Source organism: Anser brachyrhynchus (assembly GCF_964034855.1).
Source record: "Anser brachyrhynchus genome assembly, chromosome: 22".
Taxonomy (NCBI): Eukaryota; Metazoa; Chordata; class Aves; order Anseriformes; family Anatidae; genus Anser; species Anser brachyrhynchus.
The window spans coordinates 4,257,212-4,284,052 of NC_137715.1; the positions used below are offsets into that span (position 1 = coordinate 4,257,212).

Here is a 26,841-nt window from a genome sequence, read left to right on the forward strand (position 1 = left end):
ACAACACTCATGGTAAAGAAATGTTTCCTAATGTCCATCCTGAGCCTTCCCTGGTGCTGCTTTGTGCGGTCCCCATGCGTACCACTGTTGGTTCGCAGGGAGCCCAAGTCGGCGTCTCCCTCTCCGTTTCCCCTCAGGAAGCTGCTGAGAGCAACGAGGTCACCTCTCAGCCTCCTTTCCCCCAGACTGTATGATCCTGAGACACAACTCTGCACGTCACTGCTAGTCTCGTATTTTGTCTACAAATTCCATCTGTCCTGGCACTAAGCAACAGGTCCGGGAAGACCCAGGCTTCTACTTTCTACCTGGCATTATGAAGAGCATCTGTTAGAGCTGAAGGTCAGGATGGATCCCCGTGTATGGGGAACGTGTATGGTTACACATGCATGTGCAGCCTGGGAAGGGGGAACAGAAGAGGGAAAGCAGAGGAAGGTGCTGCCGTGATGGTCATACCCAGTATCATGTGCTTGAAGAAAAGAGCATCAGGTTGGCCCACGACTGAAGATGGTATCCACAGGCAAGCAGTATGGGTTTTTCTGCTAATTAACCTCAAACACACCCTGAGGTACTCTTTGCACAGTAATCTTGCTGGTTTGGAACACAGCCTCACCACCGCATGTAGCAGTAACACCGCTACCTGTAGTGGTAAACAGAGATTCATAATGAGCTTATTACTGTTTGGACAGGCTAACAAGTGCCAGATTTGTATAGTGCAAGTAGACGGTTTGCTGAACGGCACATTTCCCTGGCAAGTTGAAGATTTATCTTCAAGGGAATTGAAACCGTACTCTTCTAACCTGAGTGAACACTTGAAACACAGCACCCATTTCATCTTCAGAAGCCTGAAAGTATCCAGATCTGGCAGTGACTGAGGCAGGAATTTTTAAAGACCTAAGTTTCAACTTTGGTACCTATGGACTTTCATGAATGTAACCCAAAATCTCTAGATAAACTCCATCTACTTAAGCTGAGCCTAGTTAAGATGGGATTTGTGCCACTAACAGCAGATAAATATTGTCGCTTTCCCATATACTTGTACTCTCATTTTTAGTGCAGCACACAAAGAATGAGGAAGAGTGAAAGAATGGATGAGAATGAAGTGTTAAATCCATAATATCTTAAGAATCATTAAACCAGTAAGGCTGACATGTTTAGTTCTTTCAGATTATTATGGAAACAATTGACTGAGGGCATTTGAGAAGTTGCGTTGTTTTGTGTTTTGTGGTTTTTTCCTTTAAGGAGATAGGTGAGTGCAGACAGGCTGGTGGAAGATGTTGCACAGTTAGAGAACAATAAAAGAAAGGCAAACACTGTTCTTTGGGGTGGGAATAAGATTGAAAAATCAAGCTTATACTGTGCAGTGTGAACATCTTAAATATACCTGCTTATGCTTTAGCACATGGTGAAAATACCATTAAAAATTAACGGTATTAATTAAAAATTAAAAATGTCCGAAATTAAACTTTGGGCAGACTGATAGCTTATTCAGTTCTCAATCTAGAACTGAAGCAACACACCACCACCCGTTGTTACAGACTTTTTTCTAAAAATGTCATTAACTGCAGGCCACTACTTTGTAATGAAAATGATTTGCTGAAAATTAGGTATTGAAATGAGTGACCTGAATAATAATACTGTTCTTATATAACTGAGAATTAAATTCAAATACTGATTACGTTTCAGAAGGAAACATTACAAATATTGATATGGTAGGCACAAAAGTCACTAGCCTAGCCCTATGCAGAACTTCTAATGCAAGTAATAATTATCATTGCTGATTTCAGACCTTTTCTGTCCATTAAAAAAAACAAGAGCTGCATTAAAATCACTTAAGCTTCTAGGGAGCTGTCTTTCAAGCAGCTTCGCTGCTAGTTGGACCGTAAGCACGAATGCATAACTCACAGACATAATTACGGTCTAATGCTGATAGACTTGCCCCTGTTTGCTTGGAATACTTTTTTTCTTTTAAATGCAGGCTGAGGATTAGCATGCTCGCATCCCTTTAAAAGCTGACCTATTTTAGGAATTCCTTTTAAAATCCCTGGCGCTGCTGGCAGCACGGCCTCTCGGCGGATGCCTCGCTGCCGCTCCCATCATTATTCTCTCTCCGCTACCGGGGTGCTACAGCGAGCTGAGATTTGGGCAGAGCGACGAGCGAGGCGCCGGCTGCGAACGGCTTGGACCAAACCACGGCGGCCAGCTCCTGGCCAACCTGGGAGCGACGCTCAGCACCCCGTTCTCTACGAGCAACACCGCGCTGACCACCAGACCCCACGGGCCTCAGCGAGCCAGCCCCCGGCCACCGGCAGCGAGCTCCGCTCCGCCCCGCTGCCGCCCACCGCTCCGGCTCTCCCGCTGGCTGCGCAGCCTCGCCGGCTGGCTGCAGCTCCGTGGGGATCCCTGCACTCCCCCGTGGCCCACCGAAGGGCTCGGCGGCATGGCTGCGGTGCGCAGGAAGTTTGGGGATGAGTACCAGGCGGTGGGCCCAGCCGGCGGTGGTGCCCGCAGAGAGCGGCAGCGCTTCGTGGACAAGAACGGGCGCTGCAACGTGCAGCACGGCAACCTGGGCGGCGAGAGCAGCCGTTACCTGTCCGACCTCTTCACCACGCTGGTGGACCTCAAGTGGCGCTGGAACCTGCTCATCTTCCTGCTGACCTACACGGTCGCCTGGCTGGTCATGGCTTCGATGTGGTGGGGCATCGCCTACCTGCGAGGGGACCTGCACCGGGCGCACGATGACACCTACAGCCCGTGCGTGGCCAACGTGTACAACTTTCCCTCCGCCTTCCTCTTCTTCATAGAGACCGAAGCCACCATCGGCTACGGGCACCGCTACATTACCGAGCGCTGCCCTGAGGGCATCGTGCTCTTCCTCTTCCAGTCGCTGCTGGGTTCCATCGTCGACGCGTTCCTCATCGGCTGCATGTTCATCAAGATGTCCCAGCCCAAGAAGCGAGCCGAGACCCTCATGTTCAGCCGGGCCGCGGTCGTCTCGCAGCGGGATGGCAAGCTCTGCCTCATGTTCCGCGTCGGCAACCTCCGCAACAGCCACATGGTTTCTGCCCAGATCCGCTGCAAGCTGATCAAGGTGAGGCTCGGTGAGGCAGCAGGCGGGCTGGGGTACCCCGGTTGTGGTGGGCGACGCTGGGAGGGCAACCGCATGCAGTAAGAGCAACCCAGCTGTCCTGCCCGGTGGTGCGTGGGCGAGGGGACTTGGCTGGGGTGGTGCAGAGTTTCAGAAGAAACTGCAGTGATTGCCTCCAGCAGGAGCCAGGGAAGAGGCAAGCAGGTGGAGGGGAAAAGACAGTCTCATCAGAGGGGGGTTGTGAGGCTGGTGGGAAGCCAGCTTGCTCAGGAAGGATGTGTGAAGATGCAGGGTACCTGCAGGGAGGAATACCAAGGCATGCCCCTTCGCAGGTGAATAAGGAATGGATTATACCCGTTTTGTGGTGATGTTGAATCAGTCTCAGTGTTTGCTGAGGACAAAGATCAACCTCGACCCTCTTTTTCCCATGTGGAAACTCAGGGAGCTCCAACTTGCAATTCCTTACCCCACGGGTCCTGCCAGCGTCCTTCCAGCATTGCAGAGGGTCTGTGTCACAAGCTTGAGTGGCAAAGCCCTTTAACTGTCACCAATATCCATTTATTAAGCACTGACAGTGGTCAGTGTAATTCAGAATGCAAGAAAGAACTGGAATTCAAAGGAGATCACATGCAAAAAGATAAAGAAAATAAAGGAGATGGTTTGGCAGCCACGGAAGTCCTCAGATACACCGGGCAAGAGTAGCATGGAAGGAAAATACTGTGTGCAGTTGTGTCATAAATGTTCCGTATTCTGTATGGTAATCCTCTTTTTGGAACAACTGTTTGGCCATTTTAATAATCTGCAGGAACAAGCCTGGTACAGCAGATGACAGGACAATAGTAAATGTGAAGGGCTGCTTTTCCTCTGTTTTGTGCAGAATGCTTGACTTAGCTGTGAATTTTTCTTGTCACAGAATGCCTTGGAGATCTGCTAAGATTCAAAAAGAGTCTGAATATGTATATGGAAACAGACTGCCCAGAATTATAGAAGAGCCATTTCTGTAGGAATCAGAAAGCCAGATAATCCATTATTTTTGCTGATCGTTTGCATGAAAAATGAGCAGAAAGCCTCTGCTAAAGTATTTATTTCTGGCCCTCATCCAAGATGGAATGCAAGTCGAAGTGGAATAGGAGCAGCGCCACAGTTGGGATTTTACAATGACAGTAATTCACTGCAAACTTCTTTTGAAATAAGACACTGAACACGCAGCCTGGTGCTAACAGTTCAGTTGCTACACAATGCTTGGTATATATAGAAAACATAAGGACATCTGAGAGACCTGCTTGGCTCATTCCCACAATAGCTGTTTCATAGATGAGGCAGTGAATCACTGAGGAATATTTGATTTCTTACACATTAGCATCATGCCCATGACTTGTCTTCAAGTTGCTTTGCAACCTTTAGCACAGCTAAGCTATGGACATGAGAAGGTTTGAAAGGGAGTGTTTGTGTACTAGCTGCACCCTCAGTCCTCACTACAAGGGTTGTTTTCTAGCCTCTTATTAGTTCCCAGGTCTCTTTTTAAATCCTCTTCAATTTGTCGAGGTGCCTCCTTCAGCTGGCCACGCTGTTCCAAGCAGTCGCAGCGGCTGTTCCAGCAGCATGTGAATTTACATCAGCTGCTTTGCAGGAGCTTCCTTTGTGTGTCCTGTAAACCGATGGTGAACGTGACGTAACTCACAAACCATTTCTCTCTAGCGAGTCCTGCCTTCCTGCGATCTGTGCCTTCAGCTGTGCTGCGTGCAGCGCTGCTGACAGCTGATCTTGCTACACTTCTGCATCCGATTAGATAGCGAGATGTTTTTCCTTGTGTCACAGTGAAACAATGCGAAGGGATATGTCTTATCACGCTTTCCCACTTGAGACAGAAGCCGTATTTTGTACTGAACATAGTGTTTCAGCGGGACCAAGGGAGCCCCAAGGATTTACCTTTGCAAAGAAAGTACGCCAATCTAAGTCTGTCCGAATGGCATTTACTACTAGCATTTTACATGCCCTCAGATATTCGGTAGATTGCACTGGTGCCATCAAGCAGTGCTGGCGCTTTTTCGGTCCAGGGCACTGCCTAGCAATGTGGCATCATGATGGCACAGAGAGGTTTGGAGCCCTTTTTGGACCCTGTTGTGGAGAGTTAGAAAACAGAGCTACGAGACTGTGTGTGCTTGTTTCAATAAAAACTTTTTCAGAAACCTGAGTCTTTCTAATTTGCACTCGGTGCTCTAGAAGAAGGAAAAAGCAAACTCTCGGGGCAAGAAACACAAAAAAGCTGGTTGGAACTAGCTGCTGAAAAAGTGCAGTTCCAGGTTCTGGCCTTTTCAGTGTCACAGCCTGTTAGTTCCTGGTGTGCCTGAGGGACCTGGTGATAACAGCAACAAGCAGCATCCACCATATGGCGATTGGCATTGATTTTTAAAAAAAATTAGCTGTGATACCTATTTTTATCTTTTCTTGATGCGGCTACAGATTTCACTGATAAACACAACAGTGTTGGTGTTTCACACCACAGCATTTCAGCAGGTAGTATGGGACATTTTGATTCAGAAAGCCGAGGAATGTAAAATCATCATAGACTGATTTCAGCATGTGCCCAGTAATAGTTTTAAAATTGAATTGTAAGGAACGGTAGTCACGCAGACTGTGCAGTTTGAGTTATGACTGGCATACACCTGTTCTTTGAGCTGCACTAATTAAGTTTTGAATGAGCAGAAAGCAAACAGAACTGTAACTAAAAGTTTGCAGATGGCAGACGATAGGCATTGCAAATAAGTCAGAAGACCAATTATACTGTGGTCTCAATCATTCAAGAAGCAGGGCACAGATAGTGCAAATGAGATGCTTTTTAAAATCAAAGAATCATTCAGGTTAGAAATGGACCTCAGGAGGTCTCCAGTCCTGCTCAAAGCAGGGTGAGCTAGGAGGTCAGACCAGGCTGCTCAGGGCTTTATCCAGTCTCATTTTGGAATCATCTAAGCAAGAGACTGCGCAGCCTTGCTGGGCAAGTTCTTCCACTGCTTAACTGTCCAAATGGTGGAGGAGTTTTTCTTAAATCAAATCTGAACTTCACGTTTATACTTACGCCCGCTCTCTCTCTTGCTCCTGCTGTGCAGTGCTGGGAAGAGCCTGGCTCCATCTTATTAATTACATTCCTCGTCAGTTTTGGAAGGTTGCTATTAGATCCCCCTCGAAGCCATCTCTTCTTCGGTCTGAAAAAGCCCAACCTTATTATAATAATGTATTATTGTAATAATATAACTGCATCGTGTCTAGTTAAAGAAGGATGTGCATAGACAGGGTTTAGAAAAGTACCGAGAATGAATGAAGGACAGGAGAGAAGAGTAAAAGGGCCTAAAATGTTTGGCCAGACACAAAAACAGACTAAAGGATGATGTGATGCAAGTCTGCCTTGTAATAAGAAATAAAACAAAAACCCAGTGGCAGAAAACTACAGGTGAAAATATTGCTGACTGTTTACAGCCCTGTGCCCTCTTCTGTGCTCCTTTGAATAAAGCTATATGCAAAAAAATAGCTGATGACTAGTAAACTACTTTGTTTAGGTTCATTCCATTTCATTTAACAAATAAGTTTCTTTTTAAAATTCTCCATGCCCTGCATAAATCAGTCGTGTGTGCAGATGCCGAATACCTCAAGCACAACCTTTTGCTTTCTCCCAGCTCTGTAACCTCTAATCCTTGCTGGATTTGTTTACTGTCGAGTGGATTTGATCAAAAACTATTCCCCAGGGAAAAACGGTTTGTAGCTGAAACAGGTCTTAACTCATTCAGGCAGTGACTTTTTGCAAATACGCACGTCTTTGGCTAGGGAATTGCATTCGAGAAAACTTCGGAAGAATTGGAGGTTTAGGCGTGGGTTCACAGAGTTCGTGCTGAGCGTCGTTACCTTAGAGCAAAGATCATCCATTGCCAGCTGATCTGTGCACCTGCTGAACAGTAGCCAGGCAACAAAAGCCGCGGCGTAGTCTGCAGCTCGGTTCTGCTGGCTCCCTCAGGGGGAGAGGAGGGATATTTCTGCAGTAGTTTGATTACACTTTGCGTATAATAGAACATGATGATTGCTAAATAGTAGTGAATTTGATCCCTATTACTTTCTATTGCTCTCCTTTACCTCGCAGAGCACTAATAACCCTCAAGAACATTTTCACAAGCAAGCAGCCGACATTTTCCCTGTCCTCATCGCTAGTGGAGAAAGCATTTCTTGTCTGAGGGAGAACTTGGTTATTTAGATGGGAAGATTTTTTTCTTCCTGAGCAAAAAACCAGACACATAGCACGTAAATGAAATAATGCATTGTATTTAATAAGGATCAGCACTCCAGCAGCTACCTAACCGGTTATGTAATCGCAGGAAATGCCAGGCAGTCGGATATTTAGCATTTTTAAGATGCAAGTGAAGCAGAGAGACGATCTGAAAGTGCAGTAGTTGCTTAGGGTTTTGTTGTTTTTTTTTTTAAAGACAGAAACTTTCTTTGAAGAAAACTGATCAGATCTAAGTCAACAGCAAAACCGCTGGCTTCAGCTTCCCCTGTGACTAATGGATGGAGTTCCCAAGCAATGCAACCAATACATTTGTCAGTACTAATGCAACACAGCTAGAACTATGTAGTAACTATGTAATTATCTATCATTTATCATCAATAATAAGCTTCTCAAAGAGTTATGTGCTTTCTAATCAGGCAATAAACAGACAGGAATTTAAACGGGATTTTAAATAGGCTCTGCAAAGCATCAATTTTACCAGGCAATTTCCACCAGAGACCTTCAAGGCAATCAGCTGAGGATCTGCCTGGTCAACTGCAGTACGTTTTCAGTTATACTTTGAATACCAGGAAAATCGTAGGGAGCTAGGAAAGAAAAAGCTAACGTATCAGTATTTTTTAATGGGCCTGTGAAATTATACAAGCACGGCACTCAGCATAATAATGACCATAAGAAATACTGAACAGTAGGTGGCACATACCAATTAGGAAGTGAGGATAGCATTGCTAATAGTGATTCGGATGATTTTGTGGAATTGTGACGCACCAGACATGCTTTACTATTACTATGCTGCTTACCTTAAAGTCCTTTGAGTCCTGAGAACATCACAGTTTCTGCAAACCAAAATGAGGAACATAAAAGTAATGCAACAGGAATTCAGACAATGGATTAAAATGCGCCTGGCTCGTTGATTGTGTTCTCACTAATCGCAACTTTTGCTGCAAGATGTTCACAGCAAGTATCGGTCATAAGGCGTGTAGTACCTGATGTTTTTGTCAGTGATTTGTAAAATACATATATGTCATAATACAGTTTGTAGATGATGATGAGATCTGGTGGAATGATGAGAAATGTCAGAATTAGTCATATGTATTAGCTTCGTAGTCTTTAGCATTACTTGTATCTCCATATGGTGACCTAATACAGAGATAACAATGTCATGAAAGAGGCAGGTTTAAATTTCATTGCATTGCTTCTTGCGTTTGCTTCACACAGCGTTTACTGAACTGTTTTTTCATCTTTAGTCCCGACAGACACCGGAGGGGGAATTTCTGCCACTAGACCAGTGTGAACTGGATGTTGGATTTGGAACTGGAGCTGACCAGCTGTTTTTAGTTTCCCCATTAACCATCTGTCATGAAATTAACTCAAAGAGCCCCTTTTTCTGTCTCTCACAAAGATCACTAAGAAGCGAGCAATTTGAAATAGTTGTCATCCTTGAAGGAATCGTTGAGACTACCGGTAAGATTTAGAGTAAGATGCATGCTCTAATTTTCAGTCTTTGTCTTCAGTCCTGGTATTTTTAGCGAGGCAGTTGTCAATCCTTGCAGGCTCCTGCATGCTCCAGAACATCCTGCCATAGGCTACTGACATTCCCTGGCTACAAAAGACCTCCCTTTGCCATTACTGGTGCCCAAAATGGCCAATACAGCCAAGAAGAGATGCACCCTGCCAGTCCTTGAGTATGGCATATAGAGGAGTACAACGCCCTTATGTGGTTCCTGTATTAAGGACCATCGCTGGTCTACTTGCTCGTGTTACAGTGTCATGCTCTTGTCTCTGTTTCCACAGGAATGACATGTCAAGCTAGAACCTCGTATACAGAAGATGAAGTTCTTTGGGGTCACAGATTCCTCCCGGTAATGTCCCTGGAAGACGGCTTTTTCCGTGTCGATTATTCTCAGTTTCATGCTACATTTGAAGTCCCCACTCCTCCTTACAGTGTTAAAGAGCAAGAAGAGAACCTGTCTCTGTCATCTTCTTTGAATAGTCCTATTGATAACAACAAGACCAGAAGAGAAAAGGTTTGTTCACTTGACTGCATCGACATTGCAGGAGAGAAAAACAAGCTCCCTTTTAAACTTCAGAAGATTAGCTCGAGAAAGGAAGACCTTCCGAGAAGAGCCCTGAGAATGAGTTCCAGTAACACGGGGAAGACTTGCAGTACCGGAGATCTCTTGAATATTCAAGAAATGAGTCCCATCTCCAATGGTGAAGATGGTGATGAAAGGATACAGCTGAAAGCCTTAAAAATGAATGCTGAGGCTTAGACTCAGTCTACCAGCGATCTCAAGTTCCAGAAGAAGCCTCCAAGTATGTGTTCTAGAGATGAAATTGGAAGATTATTTGCCTGCCAATCTTTGCAAAATGAACTCCAATCACCTCTCTTAAGAGCAGAATCAACATGAGTCGTTGTTCATAAACTACATGCAAGACTGCTGACCTGAAAGAGTTTTCTTACAGTAATGAAATAATTTGGTTTTGCTACATTCAGGAAGAATGATCCTTTTTGTATAATTATTCTGTACACATCTAATTTAGGTAGCATAATAAGAATTTGAGGGGCAGTAAGGTTAGACTATTGTGCCAAAGAGGTCACTGCCCTAATGTCATTTATCAGCATGCTCGTTGCAAATCTACATCGTCTTCCATATTTGTAGATGCTTTTTCATGAAGCAAGGACCATATCCTTATTGCAGAGTAATATATTCAGAGATCAAGGCAAAAAAGGTGTAAAACCAGCTAAAACAGAGTCTTGTGCTGATCAGATCTTGGACCGTTCCTGCTGTAACAGCTAAACACAGGAAGAATCTGTGATGCTACTCAGTTGTAGTCCAGTTCACTGCATTACCCTGTTGGAAGGCTGCCCTCCTGTCAGCCGAGAAGCGTGCATCCTTCTCTCTCAATGATCGTGGCATGCCAGCTCCCTGCCCCCAGTCTCCTTCACTGTCACACAGGTAACGGAGGCGGTTTGCAACAGCCATTTGTGTCATTTGTCTTGCACAAGCTCTCATAAACATCAGGATGATTTATTCTGTCCAAAATTAGACCCCACTGTTTGATTGCATGGATTATGCGTTGGATATTAATGGCTGTATCACCACTCACTGTGAAGGGAACGTGAGGTGAGTAGCTCAGAGGTCAATACCTCAAGTTAGTGGTATGTTTCATACCTCAACTCCCTAAGTTGTTAGTTCGGAGACTCCTTGTAAGTAAACGAAAACAAAACTCTAATTAACTTTCAGTCATTACGGGAATAGACAATAGTATGATCACACCTCAGAGTTTCACTGATGGTAAGGGTCTTTGATGTGGCTCGTTCTCTTTTGTTATGTTCGCCTTCCCTACTCATGTATGATTCTCAATCATTTTGTGGATTTGAAATTTATAATATGCAATTTATTGCAAGGTAGAACTCTGCAATAATAGTAAATTAATATTAAATAAATATATTAAGATAGTGAAACAAAAGACATCACAGGTCTGTAACATGACAAGCGTGTGGTCAAGAGAGGCATTCTCAAAGTGCTTTTGCTAATAATGGTAATTTCAATTGTTGAATATTTTAGATTATCCATGGAATATATGATGAAATGACCAAACAGATGTCAGCGAAAATCTACACAACAGGTTTTGGTATTCACTATTTCTTTAAAGTGTCATACAGCATTTTCTAGGTGACTGTCCCAAATAAGAGGGAAAAACACTCTTCTGGTTTTAAAACAAATCTTGCATAATGGAAACCGTTTGCCTTACTGGATGTCACAAAATGGCGAGAACTAGAATTTGATTTTCTTAAATTTCTTCCAGAATAATCACAATTCTCTTCAGGTGCCCTGCTGCCTGTCTTAACCCGTGAAAGCCATCAGTTTTCTGCCAGCGGGTAGCGAGCGAGCACAACCACACCTTGTTTTGTACAACACGACGTTCTGTATCTCAGCATACAGGGCACTTATCACTCGCAGAACCCTCTGTGACAGAACGACCCAATTCTGCTCTGGCTACACGGACAGAATTTGGTCACATTAGGGGGGGCTGCTGTGGCCCTAGCAATTGGCAACGTGTGCTGCGTAACTGAAGCAGAGGTAAAGATTTATCCATGCAGGTAGCTTGGATAAATCACTACTGCCTACTTTTTGTCTCCTGCCCATGTTCAAACTGGTATTTTGCACAGGTTAGGGTTTGCTTGGTGTGTTTTTTTGACCCCCAACACGAACTCCAGCATTATGCACATGCCGAAATCTCTTTCCGTATACCAAATACACTACTCTGGGATACTCAGATCCCCAACAACGACTCTCCGCACGGCCAGAACTGACAAAAAATGGGCCTCAGGCGCTGCCATTTCCCACAGACGGTGGGAAAAGCACTTTGCCAGCGGCTCTCGGGCCCCGTGAGCCCGGGGAGACTCCAGGCGGCCGCCGCCTGCCCCCTGGTGCCCGCCGCAGGCCGAGGCAGGCGGCGGCCCCGCCGCTCAGGGCCCACTGCGCATGCTCGGGGCGCACCGCAGCATGCCGGGATATGTAGTACGTGGGGAAAGAGGGTTGCGGTCCGCCATGTTGTGCCGCGCTGCACGCTGGGATATGTAGTCTGCTGGTAAGGGACTTCCCGTCGGCCATGTTGGGCCGCGCGGCATGCTGGGGTGTGTAGTTTCGTGCCGCCATGCTGCACCCCGTTGCCTGCTGGGAATTGTAGTTTTTTGCCTGAGGGGACAGCGCCCCTGCTGTTCTCAGGGGTTCCTCACCGCGGGGGGAAATCGGGCTGGGCCCCGTACCCAGAGAGGGGTCCAAGCCCCCCAAAATGGCCAAGGCACCCCAAAATGGCCCCACATCCCCAACATCGCCATCTCTGGGAGCCCTCCAAGCGCATGCACAGAGCCTGCAAGAGAGCCAGGGCCAAATATTTTCGTCCTTTGCTAGACAAAGTTCCTTTTGCGTTACTGAGACGGGGACGCCGAGGCCTCGTTGGTCCCTTCCCAGGTGGGGTGGTTTGAGGGGTGCCCTTCTCGCTCTGCAAAATGGACGCCTGCGAGGGGAAGGATGAACTGGAGGCGCTCGGTGGTGGCCGGGGTTGCTCCCAGGGTAAATCCCTCACCAACTGCTGTGGTTTCCCCAGAGGATCGCTTTGCCCCAGGAGGCTTCTATCTTGCTGCGTCTAATCCAATAACAACATCCTAACTGGTGTATAAACACCAAGAGATTCCTACCCTTTCAACAAGGGCACAAGTCAATCATCACACTCAGGATTTATGGACATGGTGACCAGGGATTTGCATCCCCCCGGCCAGGATGGCCTCACACTTTACATTTCACAGCTGCCATCACGGGTGCATTCGCTGCTGCAGTTTTCCTTTCCCTCGCCATGCAGCACGAGTGTTTCCCATTAATGCAGAGAGGGAAGATAGCTCGTGGAAATGGTGTTTTGGTGGTCAAGGGCCTGATCCAGCCCCAGGCACTGCTGAGCTCAGACCGCCACACTGCAAATCACAACATTGGCGCGATGCTGTTTTATCAACCAGCAATGATAATCCTCACGGTCCTCCCCAAGCCTTAAAATCACAGTGGGGCCACCTAGAACCCGCTTGGGGATCCACAAGATCCTGTCTGGTGGACCCCGGTCTCCTGGGGAGCAAAGTAGTCTCCTCTCCCTGCAGCCACTATCTAGGAGCCAGTGACAACCAGCGGGGCGAAGGCTTGGCGGCACGGCCACTTTCCACCCAGTCAAAACCAGATGAAAATGGGCCCTTTGTATAGAAAATAGCCCGAGGGTGATTCAGACAGAGCTGACACCAGCGGCACCAACTGACACGCTGCTTTGTGGCACGGGGGACACAGCGCATCTCCCACAGTCAAAGCAGAACCCCCCAGTCCAGCCTCAAAATGAGGAAATTTTGTGGGGTGAAGTCCAAAATCCCATTGACCTGGCTGGGGACAAGGAATCACACCTCTGAAGCTGGCACGGAGGCTCTGTATTTAGGAAGGTTAAAGCTACACGGTCACCCACATCTTTTTAAGCTGCAGTCCCCGGCTCGGCTGCACCGCTCGCCCATCCAGTAGCCACCAATGAGCCCAGGGCAACTCAGAGGGAAAATCCACAGTCATTGCAAAAAAAACAAAACAAAACAAAACAGCCTGATGTGGCTGGTAAAAAAAAAAAAAAAACAAAAACAAACACCCAGTGTCATCAGCCCTGAGCCACCAGCAGCGCAGGGCAGGATCTGATAGCCATCGCAACACACAACAGCTGCAGTAAGCCCCCCCGGACCCTCCTGCTCGCTGCCAGAAACGCGGCTTTTCCTCCATGCAAAGCAGCCAGAAGCGTTTGACACCTCCGTGTGCCCCAGGGGTCGACGCGAACAAGGCCACAGAGGTTTGCCCTGCAGCAGCACGGAGCTGGAGCCTGCTAACAGGCGGCAAAGGCAGCATCTGCCTTTCCCAGGGCCGCGAGCTGCGACAGTCATTGAGTCTTCAGCGATGCTGCAGCCGTCCACCGCATTTTGGGGGGGGGGGACATTCCTCCTCAGGGCAAACCCTCAGCAGGCTGAAACGCCAGCCCCGGCCTTCAAGAAGCGGCTCATTGTCCTCAGGCGACGTGGCCGGGGCCGGGCGGCCCTCGCCAGCCCTGGCCGCCGCGGCGAGGCTGGGGAACAAAAAGCCTCCTCTTGTGCAGCCTCCAAAGCCGGGCCGGCTCTGGCCTGAGCGCTCCCAGAAAAAAATTTGCGGCATGAGATTTGCAAACGCCGGAGAATTCGAGCGCTTCTTGGCCGGTGACCCCCAGGGATGAGCAATCCCGGTGCAAGGCTTCGAAGGCAGGTGGCAGAGGCTGCCACGGGTCCTGCCCGAGCCTTGCAGTTGGAAACCATTGAGCAGAGAGCATTTGTACACAAACATATTGAAAAAAAAAAAAAAAAAACAACCTCCTCTTGCATTGTTTTTAATGAATAATGCACTCCCTGAACCACCTCCACGGATGAGGTTTTTTTTGCTTCATGCCATCCTCCAAATGAGAGAATCGCTTGCAGCAGAAATTAGATTTTTCCGCCCTAAAATGTGGTTTTGGTTTGCACACAACTGGACGGGGCTCAAGCTGCTACCGCATTCCCGCCTGCCCGGACCCGCGCCTGAGCAGATCTGAGCCCCACGCAGGGGCACATAACCCAGTTAATCTCAATGAGCATTTAAATCAAATTAGTTAAACTACATTAAACCCCTGTGAGGACACGGTTCAGAGTGGAAACGGCCTTAATGTGATTTCAGCTGACTTCTCTGCCACAATTTGCAAGTCAGAGAAATCGAGTTAAGGGCTGTTTTCATTCTGAACTCTGTCCACACAGGGCCTTAATGCAGTTTAATTAATCTGCTTTAAAATTGAGCCTGTCTTTCATTCGGACAACTTTACCTGACTCACCCTGGGGAAGCAAAGCCCCCCCTCGGGCTGGCGCAGCCGCGCTGAGAAGCGTTAGGCCACGGGCAGGGTCGGGGGCTGGAAAATCCTGGAGGGTTCGGAGAAAACGGTGATTATCCCTAATCCCATCGGGGGCTGCTTTGGGGTGAAGCCACCCGCTCTGAGCTTCCCAGAGCCCGGCAGGGCCGCGGGCGCTGGGGCCAGGCTGGCTCTGCTGGCCTGGCTGCTGCTCCCCGATGCTTATCGCCGCTTAACAAAGTTTCCTCCTCGGTGGCAGAGAGCAGGCAGCTGAATCCGGCCGCATTAATCCCCCCGCTTCGCTCCCAGCGAGGCCGTGATGGCTGGGAATTGCCGGCCGGCAGCCTGAGGAGGCTGGGGCTGGGAAGAGCTCAGCACCCCGAACCCCAAGACTTTACGCGCCCCGCATCCTCCAGCTGCTCCCCAACCCCTTCCTCATCCTTTTACTCAGCTTACGGCCACTTAGCAGAGTGGAAAAGGGAGGAAAGGGAAAGGGAGGAAAGGGAAAAGGAGGAAAGGGACAGAGGCAGCCACCTGCTAGGATCAGTCCCATCCCCAGACCCCTTTTATTTAGGGGTTTCTCACGTGCACAAACCTCTGCCCTACGGGGCTGCGTTTCAGGGTCGGTTGCGGTCCCCGACACCAAAACCCGGGCGCTCAGCGCGGTCCTGAGCCTCCAGCACAGGGATTTGGGCTCCCCAGCAGCCCAGCGTGGGTTTCTCCGCTCCTCGCTCCCCCTTCTCTCTGCAAAGGTAAAACGCCGGCTCCATAAAGGAGCTCCAATTAAAAGGGAGTTAATGACTTAATGAATCATAACAAAATCTGCTTGCATTAGCATTGAACCCCTGACCCTCTCTCGTTGCGGCTACCAGCTTTTTAATTGGATGCGTTTTTATTTCCTTCCCGGCAATTTGGCTGCTGGCTGAGCGTGCCTGGGGAGCAAAGGGGGCTCTGGAGGCGGGGGGGGGACGGGAAAAACCCACCCTGGAAGGCAGCCCCCCAGCACCCATCCTGCTCCAGCACGGACCTGAAGCCTCGGCCACTCTCCAGCCCCTGCTCCTTTATCCCCTGCTGACAAGGATCTGCAGCACCGCAGAAAATGAAGCCCTTTGTGACGCCCAGAGCCGCGCAAACACCCAAAATGAGCTCCCCCAGGCCCCCTCCATCACACCGCCCACCTTAGAGCCCCACCAGAGCAGCTGCGAGAGCTAACGGGGCTGGACTCTCCTCCTCATTAGCTCATTAATTTCTCATTAATTCCTTATCACATGCTGGGGAGCAGCTGGGGGGGGGGTTCCTCTCGCCAAAGCCTGGCACAGCCGTGCCCCCCTCGGGGATGCTCATGCCCTGAGCTGCAGGAGCATCCTCTGCCGAGGATCCTCATCCTCATCCTCTTCTCACCCCGCTGGCTTTGGGGGGGGGGTCCTGCAGACACCAGCCCGACCCCAGTCCGCGGTGGGCTCTGCCTGCTCTTTCCCCCTCCCTTTTTTTTGACGCTTCCCCCGTTTGCCTGGGGCTCCCCCGAGGCTGCACCCACCCGAAACGCAGCACCCGCCGCGGGCGATCGATGGCCCTGCCGCGCTGCCGTTCATGTTATATTTATTGCCAGCTGCACTCAGCCCAGCTCCCTATCGCGGAGGGGCTCTAAAAGCATTTCCATCTGAGCCCAAACCGTCGCAGGAAGCGCTGGAAGGAGCCAGCCTGTGCTGGCAGGGTGGGAAAAGGGTTGGTGGGGGCTGGGGGAAGCCCCAGGACCCCTTTTTTTAGGCCGGCGGGAGCTGCTTTGCTGGGGAGGCGCAGGGTTTCGGTGCCGCCGCCTGGATGTGCTGGAAGGGGGGGGAGCGGTCCCCAGCTCGTTCAAAGCAAAAATAAAAGAGCAAAATTTCCATTTGGGTGCGACGCGGCCAGGCTTTGGTGAGGGTCTCTGACGCCGGGGTGTTCTCGGGGGGGGGGGGAACGATCCCTCCCTGGGAAGCTCTGGTGCACTGCGCGCAGCCTGGAGCGACGTGGGGAGATGTTCTTGCTCCGGCCTGGTGCTCCTGGACCAGGACCACCTCATCCCACCAGCCCCACCTCCGTCCCCAGCCCGCAGACAGAACCCGCCCGCGAGGATGAGCAGGGCTCAGCACCCCCCCCCGCGCCGGGACAAATCCTGCCCTCTCCCGCTGCATCCATCCCCTCGGACGATAGCACTTAAGTCTCGCCTCGCCGCCAGCAGCTGCCCCCCCAGCCGTGCCCCACGGCCCTGGGAGCAGGTCCAATACTGGGGGGGGGGCACCACGAAGCCCCCGTCCCGCTGCGAACAGCCGGGCAGAGCAGCTTGGACCCTCCGGCCGGGCGGCTGTTTCCAGGGGAACTGCGAGGGGGGTCAGGGAGAGGTCTGGGATGTTTTAGTCTTCCTGTAATACCCTTAATTGCTCATTTATTTAGTGCAATTAGTCCCAGGTGCTTGCTCTTGTCTGCGTGACCCCGACGGATGCTTCCCCAGCCCTGCTGGGCTATTCCGAGCTGCCGCATCGATCGGCTCCCGGCGAAGGTTGCCGAGTCCCCTCTCGCTGCCGAGATGTGTGCGTGTGCACGCCCCGTGCATGTGGCTTCTCCCCCTTCCCCGGCACCATCCCCCGTCCCTGCCAGTGTCGCTTCATCCCCGGTGTCCCTCTGTGCCCGCACGAGAGGGACAAGGCAGGGGGTGCAGCGGTGGACCCCCCCCCCAAAATTACGCCCAGCTCATCCGTGACTTATGGGGCCTGTTAATAACAGCCCTGGGGACAGCCGCCAGGCCCCGTGTCCCCCCGGAGAAAGGGGGACCAGGCAGAGCATCCTCTCCCCAGCCCTCCTGAGCCATGCTACGCAGGGACGGATGCGTGCCGCGCGATGGGGGCGAGCAACGAGCCGGCCACGAAGGGCAGCCAGGAGGCAACGGGCACAAGGGCCGTCCCTGTCGCTGGACAGAGCAGCTCCCTGAAAAAAAAAAAATATAATAAATAAAATAAGATAAAACCTCCCTCCCCCTTTCCTCCCCCCTTGCAGAAGGCAGAAACGCTATCGGGGGCTCGCGGCCGCCGGAGGAAACAATCCGGTGCTTTGTGGAAGCTCGGGCTGCCGTGAAAAGCGACGGCCCCAAAATGCCGGCCGGGGTCAGGCATCCCGGGGCTGCCTTTGTCCCGCGGGCACAGCCCGGCCTCGGCTGGCGGCGGGCGCCTGGGGGGGGGAGAAACCGCAGGGCCCCTTTGCCCAGTGCCCCTGGGAAAGGCAGTGATGGGACCCTGAGTCACCGCCCGGACCCCAAAAGGCAGCGAGCCCCCGTGCTGGCAGCGTGACCCACGTCGGGGGGGGGGTTTGTGACCCTTCTTGGGGACCCCCAGGACAGCTCCTGGGGTTCACCGTGCCAGTGGCCAGCACGGCAACGTGCAGCAGAGGACATTTTGGGGACGTTTTTGAGGATATGTTGAGGCTGAGACTCCCCGGTGCTGCAAACCCAGCAGATTTCAGCCTCCCCCCCCTCAGCTTTTGCTCCTGGCTCTCGGCACGACCGGCCCCGGCCCCGCAGCTCAGCCCGGTTGAGCCAAAGGGAGAATTTCGGCAGCCGCCGTGGGGCTGCGAGGGGCCACGGGAGCTCTGGCTCAGCACCGTCGCCTGCAGCCCTTCCTTTTAACTCCTCGAGCTTCTGAAAGGGCCGGGGCTTTCTCTGCCAAATGCATTTCCATCGGTCCCCGGGTATTACTTCCCCCGTGGCTCCATCCCAGCATCTTCATTCCCTGGCATCGCCGAACCGCCGGGACCTCTCCGAGATGAAACCTTTCTGCTGCCTCTTTCCCCGTACACCCAAATTTCAATGCGCTGTAATTGTCTGCCAATTGATCCCCCGAATTCCCCGCTGACACGCATTAGGTTTAATTCGCGGATACCGGGGAAGAGGCAGCTCGGGGGGCTGCGCGAACCCAGCTTTAACTCGTCTGCACTCAGCCAGATCACAGAGCAGCAGGCGAAAGATGCTGAGAAAGCCAATTATGAGCATTTTTATCCCTGCCTCCTGCGAGCTGGTCGCCTGAGCCATCTAAAAGGCTCTTTGTCTGCCGGGGCCGGGCGCTGTGGGGCTGGGGGGACATCCGCTGGGCAGCCCCCGGCTCCGTCCTTCGCTGCCAGCCCCGCGGCAAAATTCAGGTCCTCGAGACCCCCGCCCAAAGCTGAGCCGTCCCCGAAGCAGCGAGGGCAGCGCCGTGATCCTGCCCCGTGGGGGGGATCTGCTGGATCTCGGATCCAGCCCTGGGGGGGGCTCCGAAAAAGGCAACCCCCCACCCCTTGCCACCCTTCAGTGCGCTCATCTGTAGGATAACTCCTTGCTGCCCCCAGATCTGGCTGTGCAGGGGGAGGACACATCCTGCCCTGTCCCCAGCTTTTGCTTTGTCTTATGCAGAGCTGAAAATCGTCAGAATTTGCCCGTTCTGCAGCAAAACCTGCCCCAGGCAAGGTGGGGGTGCCCCTGCCCCCCCCCCTTCCCCAGCCCTGCCCCACACGGCCCCTCAGCAGCTGCTCTGGGGGGAGCCTCAGCAGCAGCGTGCAGAAATAATGAGTCCGAGCATGAAACGGAGATGAAAAAACACTTTGGCTAATGGCTGCGCATGGAGGAGGCTTTGAAGTTTATTGGAGCCAGACTTTCCAGGGCTGAATGGGTCCCGGGGGATGGAGCAAAGGGAGCTGGAGCCCTCTGGGAGCCTCAAAAGAGCCCAGGTCCGTCAGCTCCTCCAGAGGCAGGGGCTGGAGACCACGTCCCTGCTGGAGTCAGAGCTCAGGACCACGACGAGGGGAGGCTGCGGCATTAGGGACACACTCAGGATGTGCTGCTTGAATGCTGCGGCACCAGGACCCCCGGCTGGGGGGAGGGGGGCTCAGCTGATGTGCAGCCCCCAGCAGAGGCATTTTGGGGTGCAGCTCCCCAGGGAGGCTCCAGAAGCAGCTCACGCACCCACAGACCAAAAAAAAATAATCCTCAGCCACGAAGGAGGGCAGGAGCCAGGGGCGCAGGGGAGCCAGCCCCGGCTGGGGTTTATTACGCAGCGATTAGCCCAGCCCGGGGCTCCGCGTTAGGGCCAGAGCTCGGTTTTCCAATTGCTGCTAATTGAGCAATCCGCCGGGCTAATGGCAGAGCAAATGAGAGGGGCTGGGGGCGCGAAGCCCTTCGCATGTGGTCCCGGGGCTGAGAGGAGCCTTGGAGAGCAAGAGCAGAGCCCCGCAGAAATCCGGACGGCTGCTCCCAGAGCCCGGGCTCCATTTGCAAAAGAAGCAGAAGAGGGAAAGCATCTTTTCACCGCTTGGATGGAGGGTTAATTCTCCAGGAAGGTGCTCGGGGTGGGTGGCAGGACAGGGAGGAGCAGAAACCTCCTCGCCGAGCACCTTGCACCCGAGGCAGGATGCGGTCACAGCTGTCCAGCGCCAGCCACCGCCCCTGCAGCCGAGGGGAAATCCTTAAATCATTTAATTCAATTAAGCCCCGTGGCCTCTGCCGGTTAAACAGGCTGATTGCTGGGACCTCTGCTCCCCTCCTCTCCCAAAGCTGAGCCTTCGTTTCGAGTGTTTCCCCAGGTCTGGTGGGAAGGAGGCTGAACCTCGCACCGCACCACGGGGGCTGCTAAAAAATAAAGGGGTGGCACTGAACGGCCAGAGCCCCGGGGGGCTGTGTCCTGCCGGGAGGGTCAGGCACCGCGGGGATGCTCTGGGTGGGTTTTGTGGGTACCAAAGCGCTCTCCAAACTCAAAAGCGCCTCTCTTCTCTCCGCACTCGCAGGCTGGAGAGCGGCAGCAGGATTTAATGAACGTTTTTACAGCCTCCCTGGGCGAGCGCTGCCTTCCCTGCTGGAGCCGGACGGGCTGCAAAGCACCGGGGGGAGGCACGGCTGCGGGGGTTTGGCTGCCAAAATTCAGGTGTGCAGCTCGTTGCCACCCCTCCGGGAGCAAACGTGGGTCCCCAGCGCCCGGAAAGCGGCACTCAGCCGAGCCTCGGCCCCGTCCCCGAGCAGCTTTGGGACGGCTGCGCCTCCACACATGGGATTTTAGGCAAGGAGAGGCTGAGGCTGAGCTCCCCGCTGAAATCCCCTTTGGTCCGTGGGAGCAGACGTGCCGTGAAGCCCGGCTCGGATCCACCCCGGCAGCACAGGAACACCGTAAAAGCAACGCGATGCTTGCGGCCGCCTGCTCCGGCGCCTTTACGCAGACAGTAAAGAGCTTTAAACGCGAGCTGCTAAGTAAATAATAAAAGCCGAAAAAGACTGGAGGGAATTTTTTTTTTGCCCTAATAGAAACTGCCCCCCCCTGCTCCTGACGTCCCCTATGCAAACCGCCCCGGCGGGGGGCTACAACACCGGGCAGCGGCTCGGAAGTCTGCGCTGCAGCAGCGTTGCTCCCTGGGGGCTTTGAATGGAGGTTTTACGAGGGTTAATAAATATTGAGATTGTAGCTGTTCCAAACGCCGCTTGCCGGAGGGCTGGGCAGGGGTTGGGGCTGCAGGGGGAGGATATTTGGGGTTCTGGTTGTAGCTGTTCGGCAGCGGCACCCCCTGCGTGGTGGGGTCACCTCCCGCACGCTGCCCCCGTCCCAGAGCTCGGTGAGATGAATGACGCCAGAGGGGGTGATTGGGATGAACCGGGGCTCCCCATACAGGGCTTGGCCAAGGTTGGGGTCACAGGGGGCTTCATGCAAGCTGTCCCCATTGCCTGGCCCCGTAGGGGACCCCACAACCTCCTTCCTACAGCTTGTCCCAGGGAAACGTCTCCCTGCTGCAGGCAGCTGCCGGGGCGGAGATGCTCTTTCCAGAAGAAGAGGGAGCAAAGCTGCTGCTTTTCCCCAAATCCCTGCCAGCCCTTAACATCTTTGGGAAACTCCACGAGGAACAGATTGCCCCAAACCCACCCCACTCTGCAACACTACCCCGGGGAGCGCGGGTTAATCTGCCGTGGCAGAGAGGCCCTTCCTAGTGCCTGCGTGTCGGGGCTGGCTCCGGTTACTTCGGGGATGCGTTAACGCGAGCTTTTTCCCAAGGTTTTCCATTTTACGGCAGCTTTGCTGCCCTCGGAGCCACCCTTGTGAATGTGGAAGGGGTGAGGATCACTCCCTGCGTGGCACCAGGGGGATGGAGCAGGCTGGGGAAGGCTTGGGCCCGAGGGCTTGGGCTCAGAGCAAGCAAAGCTTGTGCCAAAGCTTTGTAGAGATGGAAATAGCACCCAGATTCCTTTAAAAAAAATAAAAAATAAAACAATAGGGGGAAAAATAACAGCAGGCAGGGTGGCTTGGTTTGATTTTCATATCCTTTGGAGGTGCTGAAAACACAACTTCCGTGGGAGTCTCTGGGAGGGCATGAGCAGAGCTCGGTGCTGAGCCACGCAGCTCGTCTCCAGCACCTCGCTCCAGCCTCCCCTCCCCAAACGCTGGGTGCCGTCAGGGTGCTATCAGCCACCACCCGTGGGCGCAGCACCTCCAGCCTCGAGCAGAGCCAGCCAGCGCCCCCAGAGCCCGCCTGGGTGCCCGAGCGCGACGCAGGGCCCCAGGGCAGCGCAGCAGACGGATCAATCGCTGCCTCCAGCTCCTCCGTCTGCGCCCTCCAGCCTCGGCGCTGCTTCCCACAATTATTGCAGCCTCCGAGCTGACCTGGCCAGCACAGGCTGCCGTCGTCTGGTTCGCATCTCCCTGCGGCTGCTCTCTCCAGCAGGGCACAGAGCGGGATGCTGGATAGGGATTGGGATGCAGGACGGGGACCGGGATGCTGGACGGGGACCGGGATGCAGGTGCCAAAGGGCAGCTCCTGCCCCAGCCCCGTTTCCAACCTCCCTCCGACCACACCAGAGATGGGGCAGGCATGGAAGATGCTGCTCACCCCTGGAACAACTCCACCACCCCAAGCCTGGACGTCCCAAGAAAACCTGCTGCGAGCGGAGGATGCAGGAGGGTAAACCACAAGGCAGCCTTTGACATGGGGGAGCCTGCACAAAGGATCATTAAAAGCTTTCCAAAAGCTGCCCTGTTAAATTACAGCATCAGACAGAAGAGGAAACGAGGGCTATTTCAGAAATCTGGAACAGGGAGTAGCTGCTGAGTTTGGGGTAAGTTGTTTATGCAGCATAATCAAGCCAAGTGCTCAAGCTGATGAGAAAGGACGTGACAGTGGATCGTGTTCCCATCCTCAGCAAAGACCTCCAGCCAAAACAAATTGAAATCTCCAAATTTAAGCAGTTGGGAAGAGGACAACATTTCCTATTTTTCAAGCGATCCCGCACCTCTCAGAAATAAATGGGCGAAAGAAGCTGATTTCCAGGGGAGCTCCCCGTTATCCTCCGAGCAGCAGGAGGTGCTCAGCCTTGGGGTCCTGGCTGCAAGGGGGGAAATCTTGGGATCTTTCTTGGCAGCCACAGCAAGAAGAGCGTTGCCTTCTTTGCTCCAGAGAGGCAGAAGCCATCCCTTGGATGAGCCCAGGCTCAGCTTTGGGGCTGCAACACGCAGCCGTGCTGGAGTGCACGCAAAGAAAGGAGCAGGATGCTCCTTAATCAGCTTTCCTGCATGCTAATGGTTTAAATGCAGCAGCTATTTTGTAATTTTGCTCGTTGCGCGGAGCAAGCAGGCACCGTGCCCACCTGCGTGGTCTCCTCTGAGGAAGCCCGCTGCCCTTCCCAGGGGAGAGAAGCGTGCAAGGAGCAGCCACCCCCCAGGAACGGCAGCGTCGGTGCCCGCTCCGGGCTGCTGGCTGTGTGAAGATCCCTCAGCAAGGGACGGGGATGGATGGAGATGCCTCTTCCACCCTGGGCGATGATTCAGCCCGTCTGAGATGGGAATTGTCCTCAGAAGGTTCCTGTCCCTCTCCGTTGACTGGAAGGAGACCAGAGCAGCTGCATTATTCATGGAAGCATCTCGGTCTGGTGCCGGAGGGGAAAAAATCACAGCTTCCCAGCGCTCACCCAGCATCCAGCTCCAGCTCCAAGGCTCACAGGATGGGGCAGAGACCAAAGCTGGCTTCATCAGCCCCTCCTGGAGCCCTCCACGAGCGGCACCCCTCTGCTGGGACCTGAGCACCCATAACCAGCACCCCGAGAGAGCAAGCGAGGGGAGCAGGATGCGTCCCTGGGAGTTCTCTCCTGTCCATGGCTTCGGTGGGAAGGGGAACCCAGATTTCTTGGAAGGCTACGGCTTTCTTACGAGCACCCCTTCGCAGGAAACGTGCGATGAATGAATGAACAAACGAATGAATGAACGCTCCCTGCAAAAAAAAAAAAAGAAAAGCTGCTCCGGCGGATCTGGGTCATCTGGTCAAGGCGAGGGCTGAGCTGGTTGAATAGCTCTGGTGCATCGCCCATCACAGGGGAAGATAACGGCGATCCCACCCTGCTTCTTGGCTTGCTTCGGAGCAGGTTACATATGGGAGAGAGAGGAGGGAGACAGCCAGCGCTGCTTGAGGCCATAAATTAACCTCAGGTTTTCCTAATGGGACCCTGATTTATCTCCTGCCTCTGTCTGAACTAATTGAGTTCATTCCTCTCGGTGATTCATGCCATGGAAATGGGTTCCAGAGAAAATGGGACCTCAAGCGGCTTCAGCAAATCCCTCGCTTTATTAGCCGGGGAGCGGTAATGCTTTTAAAACAAGGAGATTTTCAAAAGCGGCCCTCGGCCCCCAGCCCATCCGTCACTGCCAGCGGCTGCGGCTCGCCTTTCAGCCGGGGGTGCCAGGTCGGTCCCTTCCCCAGCTGGGGCTGCCCAGGGGCTTCACAGGGACCCAGAGGGCAAAATAAGGGGGGGGTTGTGGCCCCCGGCCCTGCTGGGATGGAGAGGAGGTGGTTGGGGGGCTCTGCCACCCCCCAGAGCCAGCCCGGCCAGGGACAAATGGATCCCCTGTCCCTTCCTGCGCCGGAGGCTGAGGATGGGGCAGGAGATGGGAGAAGAAAAGCCGCCCTGGGCTGCTTTTACCCCCCTCTAAGCACCGGATCCGCACAAAGCATCGCACGGAGCCTTGCTTTGACTCCTTGCATCAACGCAGCGCCGTGCTCTGACCTACACCCCACCCAAACACCCAGCCCCGGGGCTCGCCCCACGCCCTGCTCCATCCCCAACCTCCGGGGCCGTTCCCCCACCCCTTCTCCCTTTCCCGTGCCTCGCTCGGCCGATCCCAGCCGAAATTCAGCCCAGACCCCCCCAAAAACTGCAGGGGCAGCCCCCGGCTCCCACCCACGCCCAGCAGCCGGGTGCGAGCCGTGGGCACGGGGCCGGGTTCGTTGTGTGCTCTTTGCTCGTGGTGGAGCGAGCACGGGGGCGAGCTTTTGGCGACAGCGGCCGCGGTAATGGTTTGTTTGCTTTCAGCATGTCTCGAGCCTCCCCGGGGAGTCTGCAGGCTCGGCCGCGCATCCCGCCCCGGCTCCTCCGGAGCGGCGAGGATCGGGCCGAGGCAGCTCTCGGGACGAACCAAACCACCGTTTATACGGACGTTCAAGCATCCCGCAGCAGCCTGCGGGGCAGAGGGACCTCGCTGAGGCATCGGCACCTGCAGCTGGGGAGGTGCCGTTGAGGTTAATCCCCCCCCCGGACCCAAACCGGGCACTGCTTCTCCCACGGGGAATTTTTTCCCCCCCCTCCCCTGCTCACCCAGGTCACCGCTGCAAACCTCGGCAGCTGCGTTTGCCTCTCATGTCATGGAGCTCATTAAAGTCTTTCTAGAAGCCAGAATAAGATTGCATTTACCAATTTCCTCCTCGTCCTCAGCGTTGTTTACTCGGAGAATTCCAGCAGGTCTGAGCGGCCTGCCTCTCCCGCAGACAGCACCGCTCATCCCAATCACATTACTTTGATCCAATTGATCTTCATTTATCTGACCTTTGTGAAGCTCCCACCTGATTTTACAGAGCGCAGGACGTTTGCAACATCCAGTTTTCCCTGCCTTTCCCTCCTCCGATTTGGGACCACCCAGCAAACGGCCACCGAGCTGGCCGGAACCCACTGGGAACGAGCCCGTTCCAAAAAATAATAATAATAAAAAAAGCCACAATCGAGCCCACTGAGCTAAAGGGACAGGAGCTGAGCTGGCTCCGAAGAGGTCAGCGTGCCGGAGGGGACAGAGCTGTCAGCACCACGCCGATGGGCCCCTATGGATGCTATAGGTGCGGGGGGCAGGAGCACGAAGCCCCCGCGGCTCCCACCCCGCCGCGAGCTCCGCTCCCTGCAGATGCTTTGGGCTTTGTTGCAGGGGCCCGCGGCTGGCTCATTTGCATAGGGAATGAAGGCAGCAATTAGTTTACCTCATCGTCTCAGCAGGCTGGGAAATTAGCTCCCTTCTGATTCAATCACAGTTGCTGGGAAGAGGCTCCGGAGACGCGGGGAGCTGGGGGAGGCAGCGGCCGGGCACCGGCTCTGGAGCTGCGCCAGGCTCAGCCCGATGGGACCAGGAGCTGCATTCCCAGTCTCCCCAGTCCCACACCAGTACGCCGCGCTGCCCCGCTGCAGCTCAGCCCACGCCCTATTTATTTATGGGCTTGCTTCTGCCAGACCCCACAGAGATGAGCTACGAGGGCTCCCGCTCCCGGTTGGCGTTTCCCTGGGGGACAAGGGGTGTCAGCCCCACGGCTGCACCCTCCTGCTTGGGGACACCTCCTGGGGGAGGGAGCAGATGGATTTACCCCCATCCTTCGCCCCCGCCCAGCTCCCTGCCTCGCTCCCTTGGCTCGCAGCAGCAGTTCTCCTGGAGGATTTATTCCCTGCAGGAATACCGATGAGCCTGGAAGGAGCGGCGCAGCCCCTCTCCCCATCACGCCCCCGTGCTCTCCACCTCGAGGAGCACTTCGCTGCCAGGCGTTAATCAGGGCCCCCCCCCGCCCCCTCCTCCTGCAGGGAGATGGATGGAAATGCATTTCTCCCGACCACATCGCTGCTGCTTAATGCAGCCGGCCGAGCCCTGGGAAGAGCTGCCGCCACCTGCAACGCTTGCACAAAAAAAAAAATAATAAAAAAAAGCTTGCAAGCTTTCTAGAAATCTAAGGCAGAAACAACAGCCTGATAACACCAAGAAAACCTGCTCTTGGGTAGGGGAAGTTC

At 53.4% G+C, this 26,841-nt stretch overlaps 1 protein-coding gene and 1 long non-coding RNA gene across 2 annotated transcripts; one reads left to right on the forward strand and one right to left on the reverse strand.

Annotated features, from left to right (window-relative positions):
* Nucleotides 1-1,384: 1,384 nt before the first annotated feature.
* LOC308181768 (G protein-activated inward rectifier potassium channel 1-like) lies at nucleotides 1,385-10,829 on the forward strand. Its single transcript, XM_080565373.1, has 3 exons — nucleotides 1,385-3,088; nucleotides 8,603-8,819; nucleotides 9,150-10,829. Exons 1-3 carry the CDS (start codon nucleotides 2,438-2,440, stop codon nucleotides 9,626-9,628), a joined length of 1,347 nt encoding a protein of 448 aa, XP_080421499.1. The 5' UTR covers nucleotides 1,385-2,437; the 3' UTR covers nucleotides 9,629-10,829.
* LOC308181783 lies at nucleotides 4,026-26,841 on the reverse strand. The gene is made up of 3 exons (XR_013941585.1): nucleotides 26,049-26,841; nucleotides 15,376-17,741; nucleotides 4,026-6,288 (listed from the first exon to the last, which is right to left on the reverse strand). It is a non-coding gene; the product is annotated as an uncharacterized lncRNA (long non-coding RNA).

What these genes read in the sequence shown, in the direction of transcription:
- LOC308181768 (XM_080565373.1), top strand. Translation starts at nt 2,438, where the DNA reads ATGGCTGCGGTGCGCAGGAAGTTTGGGGATGAGTACCAGGCGGTGGGC. An exon ending in TCCGCTGCAAGCTGATCAAG is followed by an intron (nt 3,089 to 8,602) that starts GTGAGGCTCGGT and finishes TTTCATCTTTAG; the next exon opens with TCCCGACAGACACCGGAGGG. An exon ending in AGGAATCGTTGAGACTACCG is followed by an intron (nt 8,820 to 9,149) that starts GTAAGATTTAGA and finishes CTGTTTCCACAG; the next exon opens with GAATGACATGTCAAGCTAGA.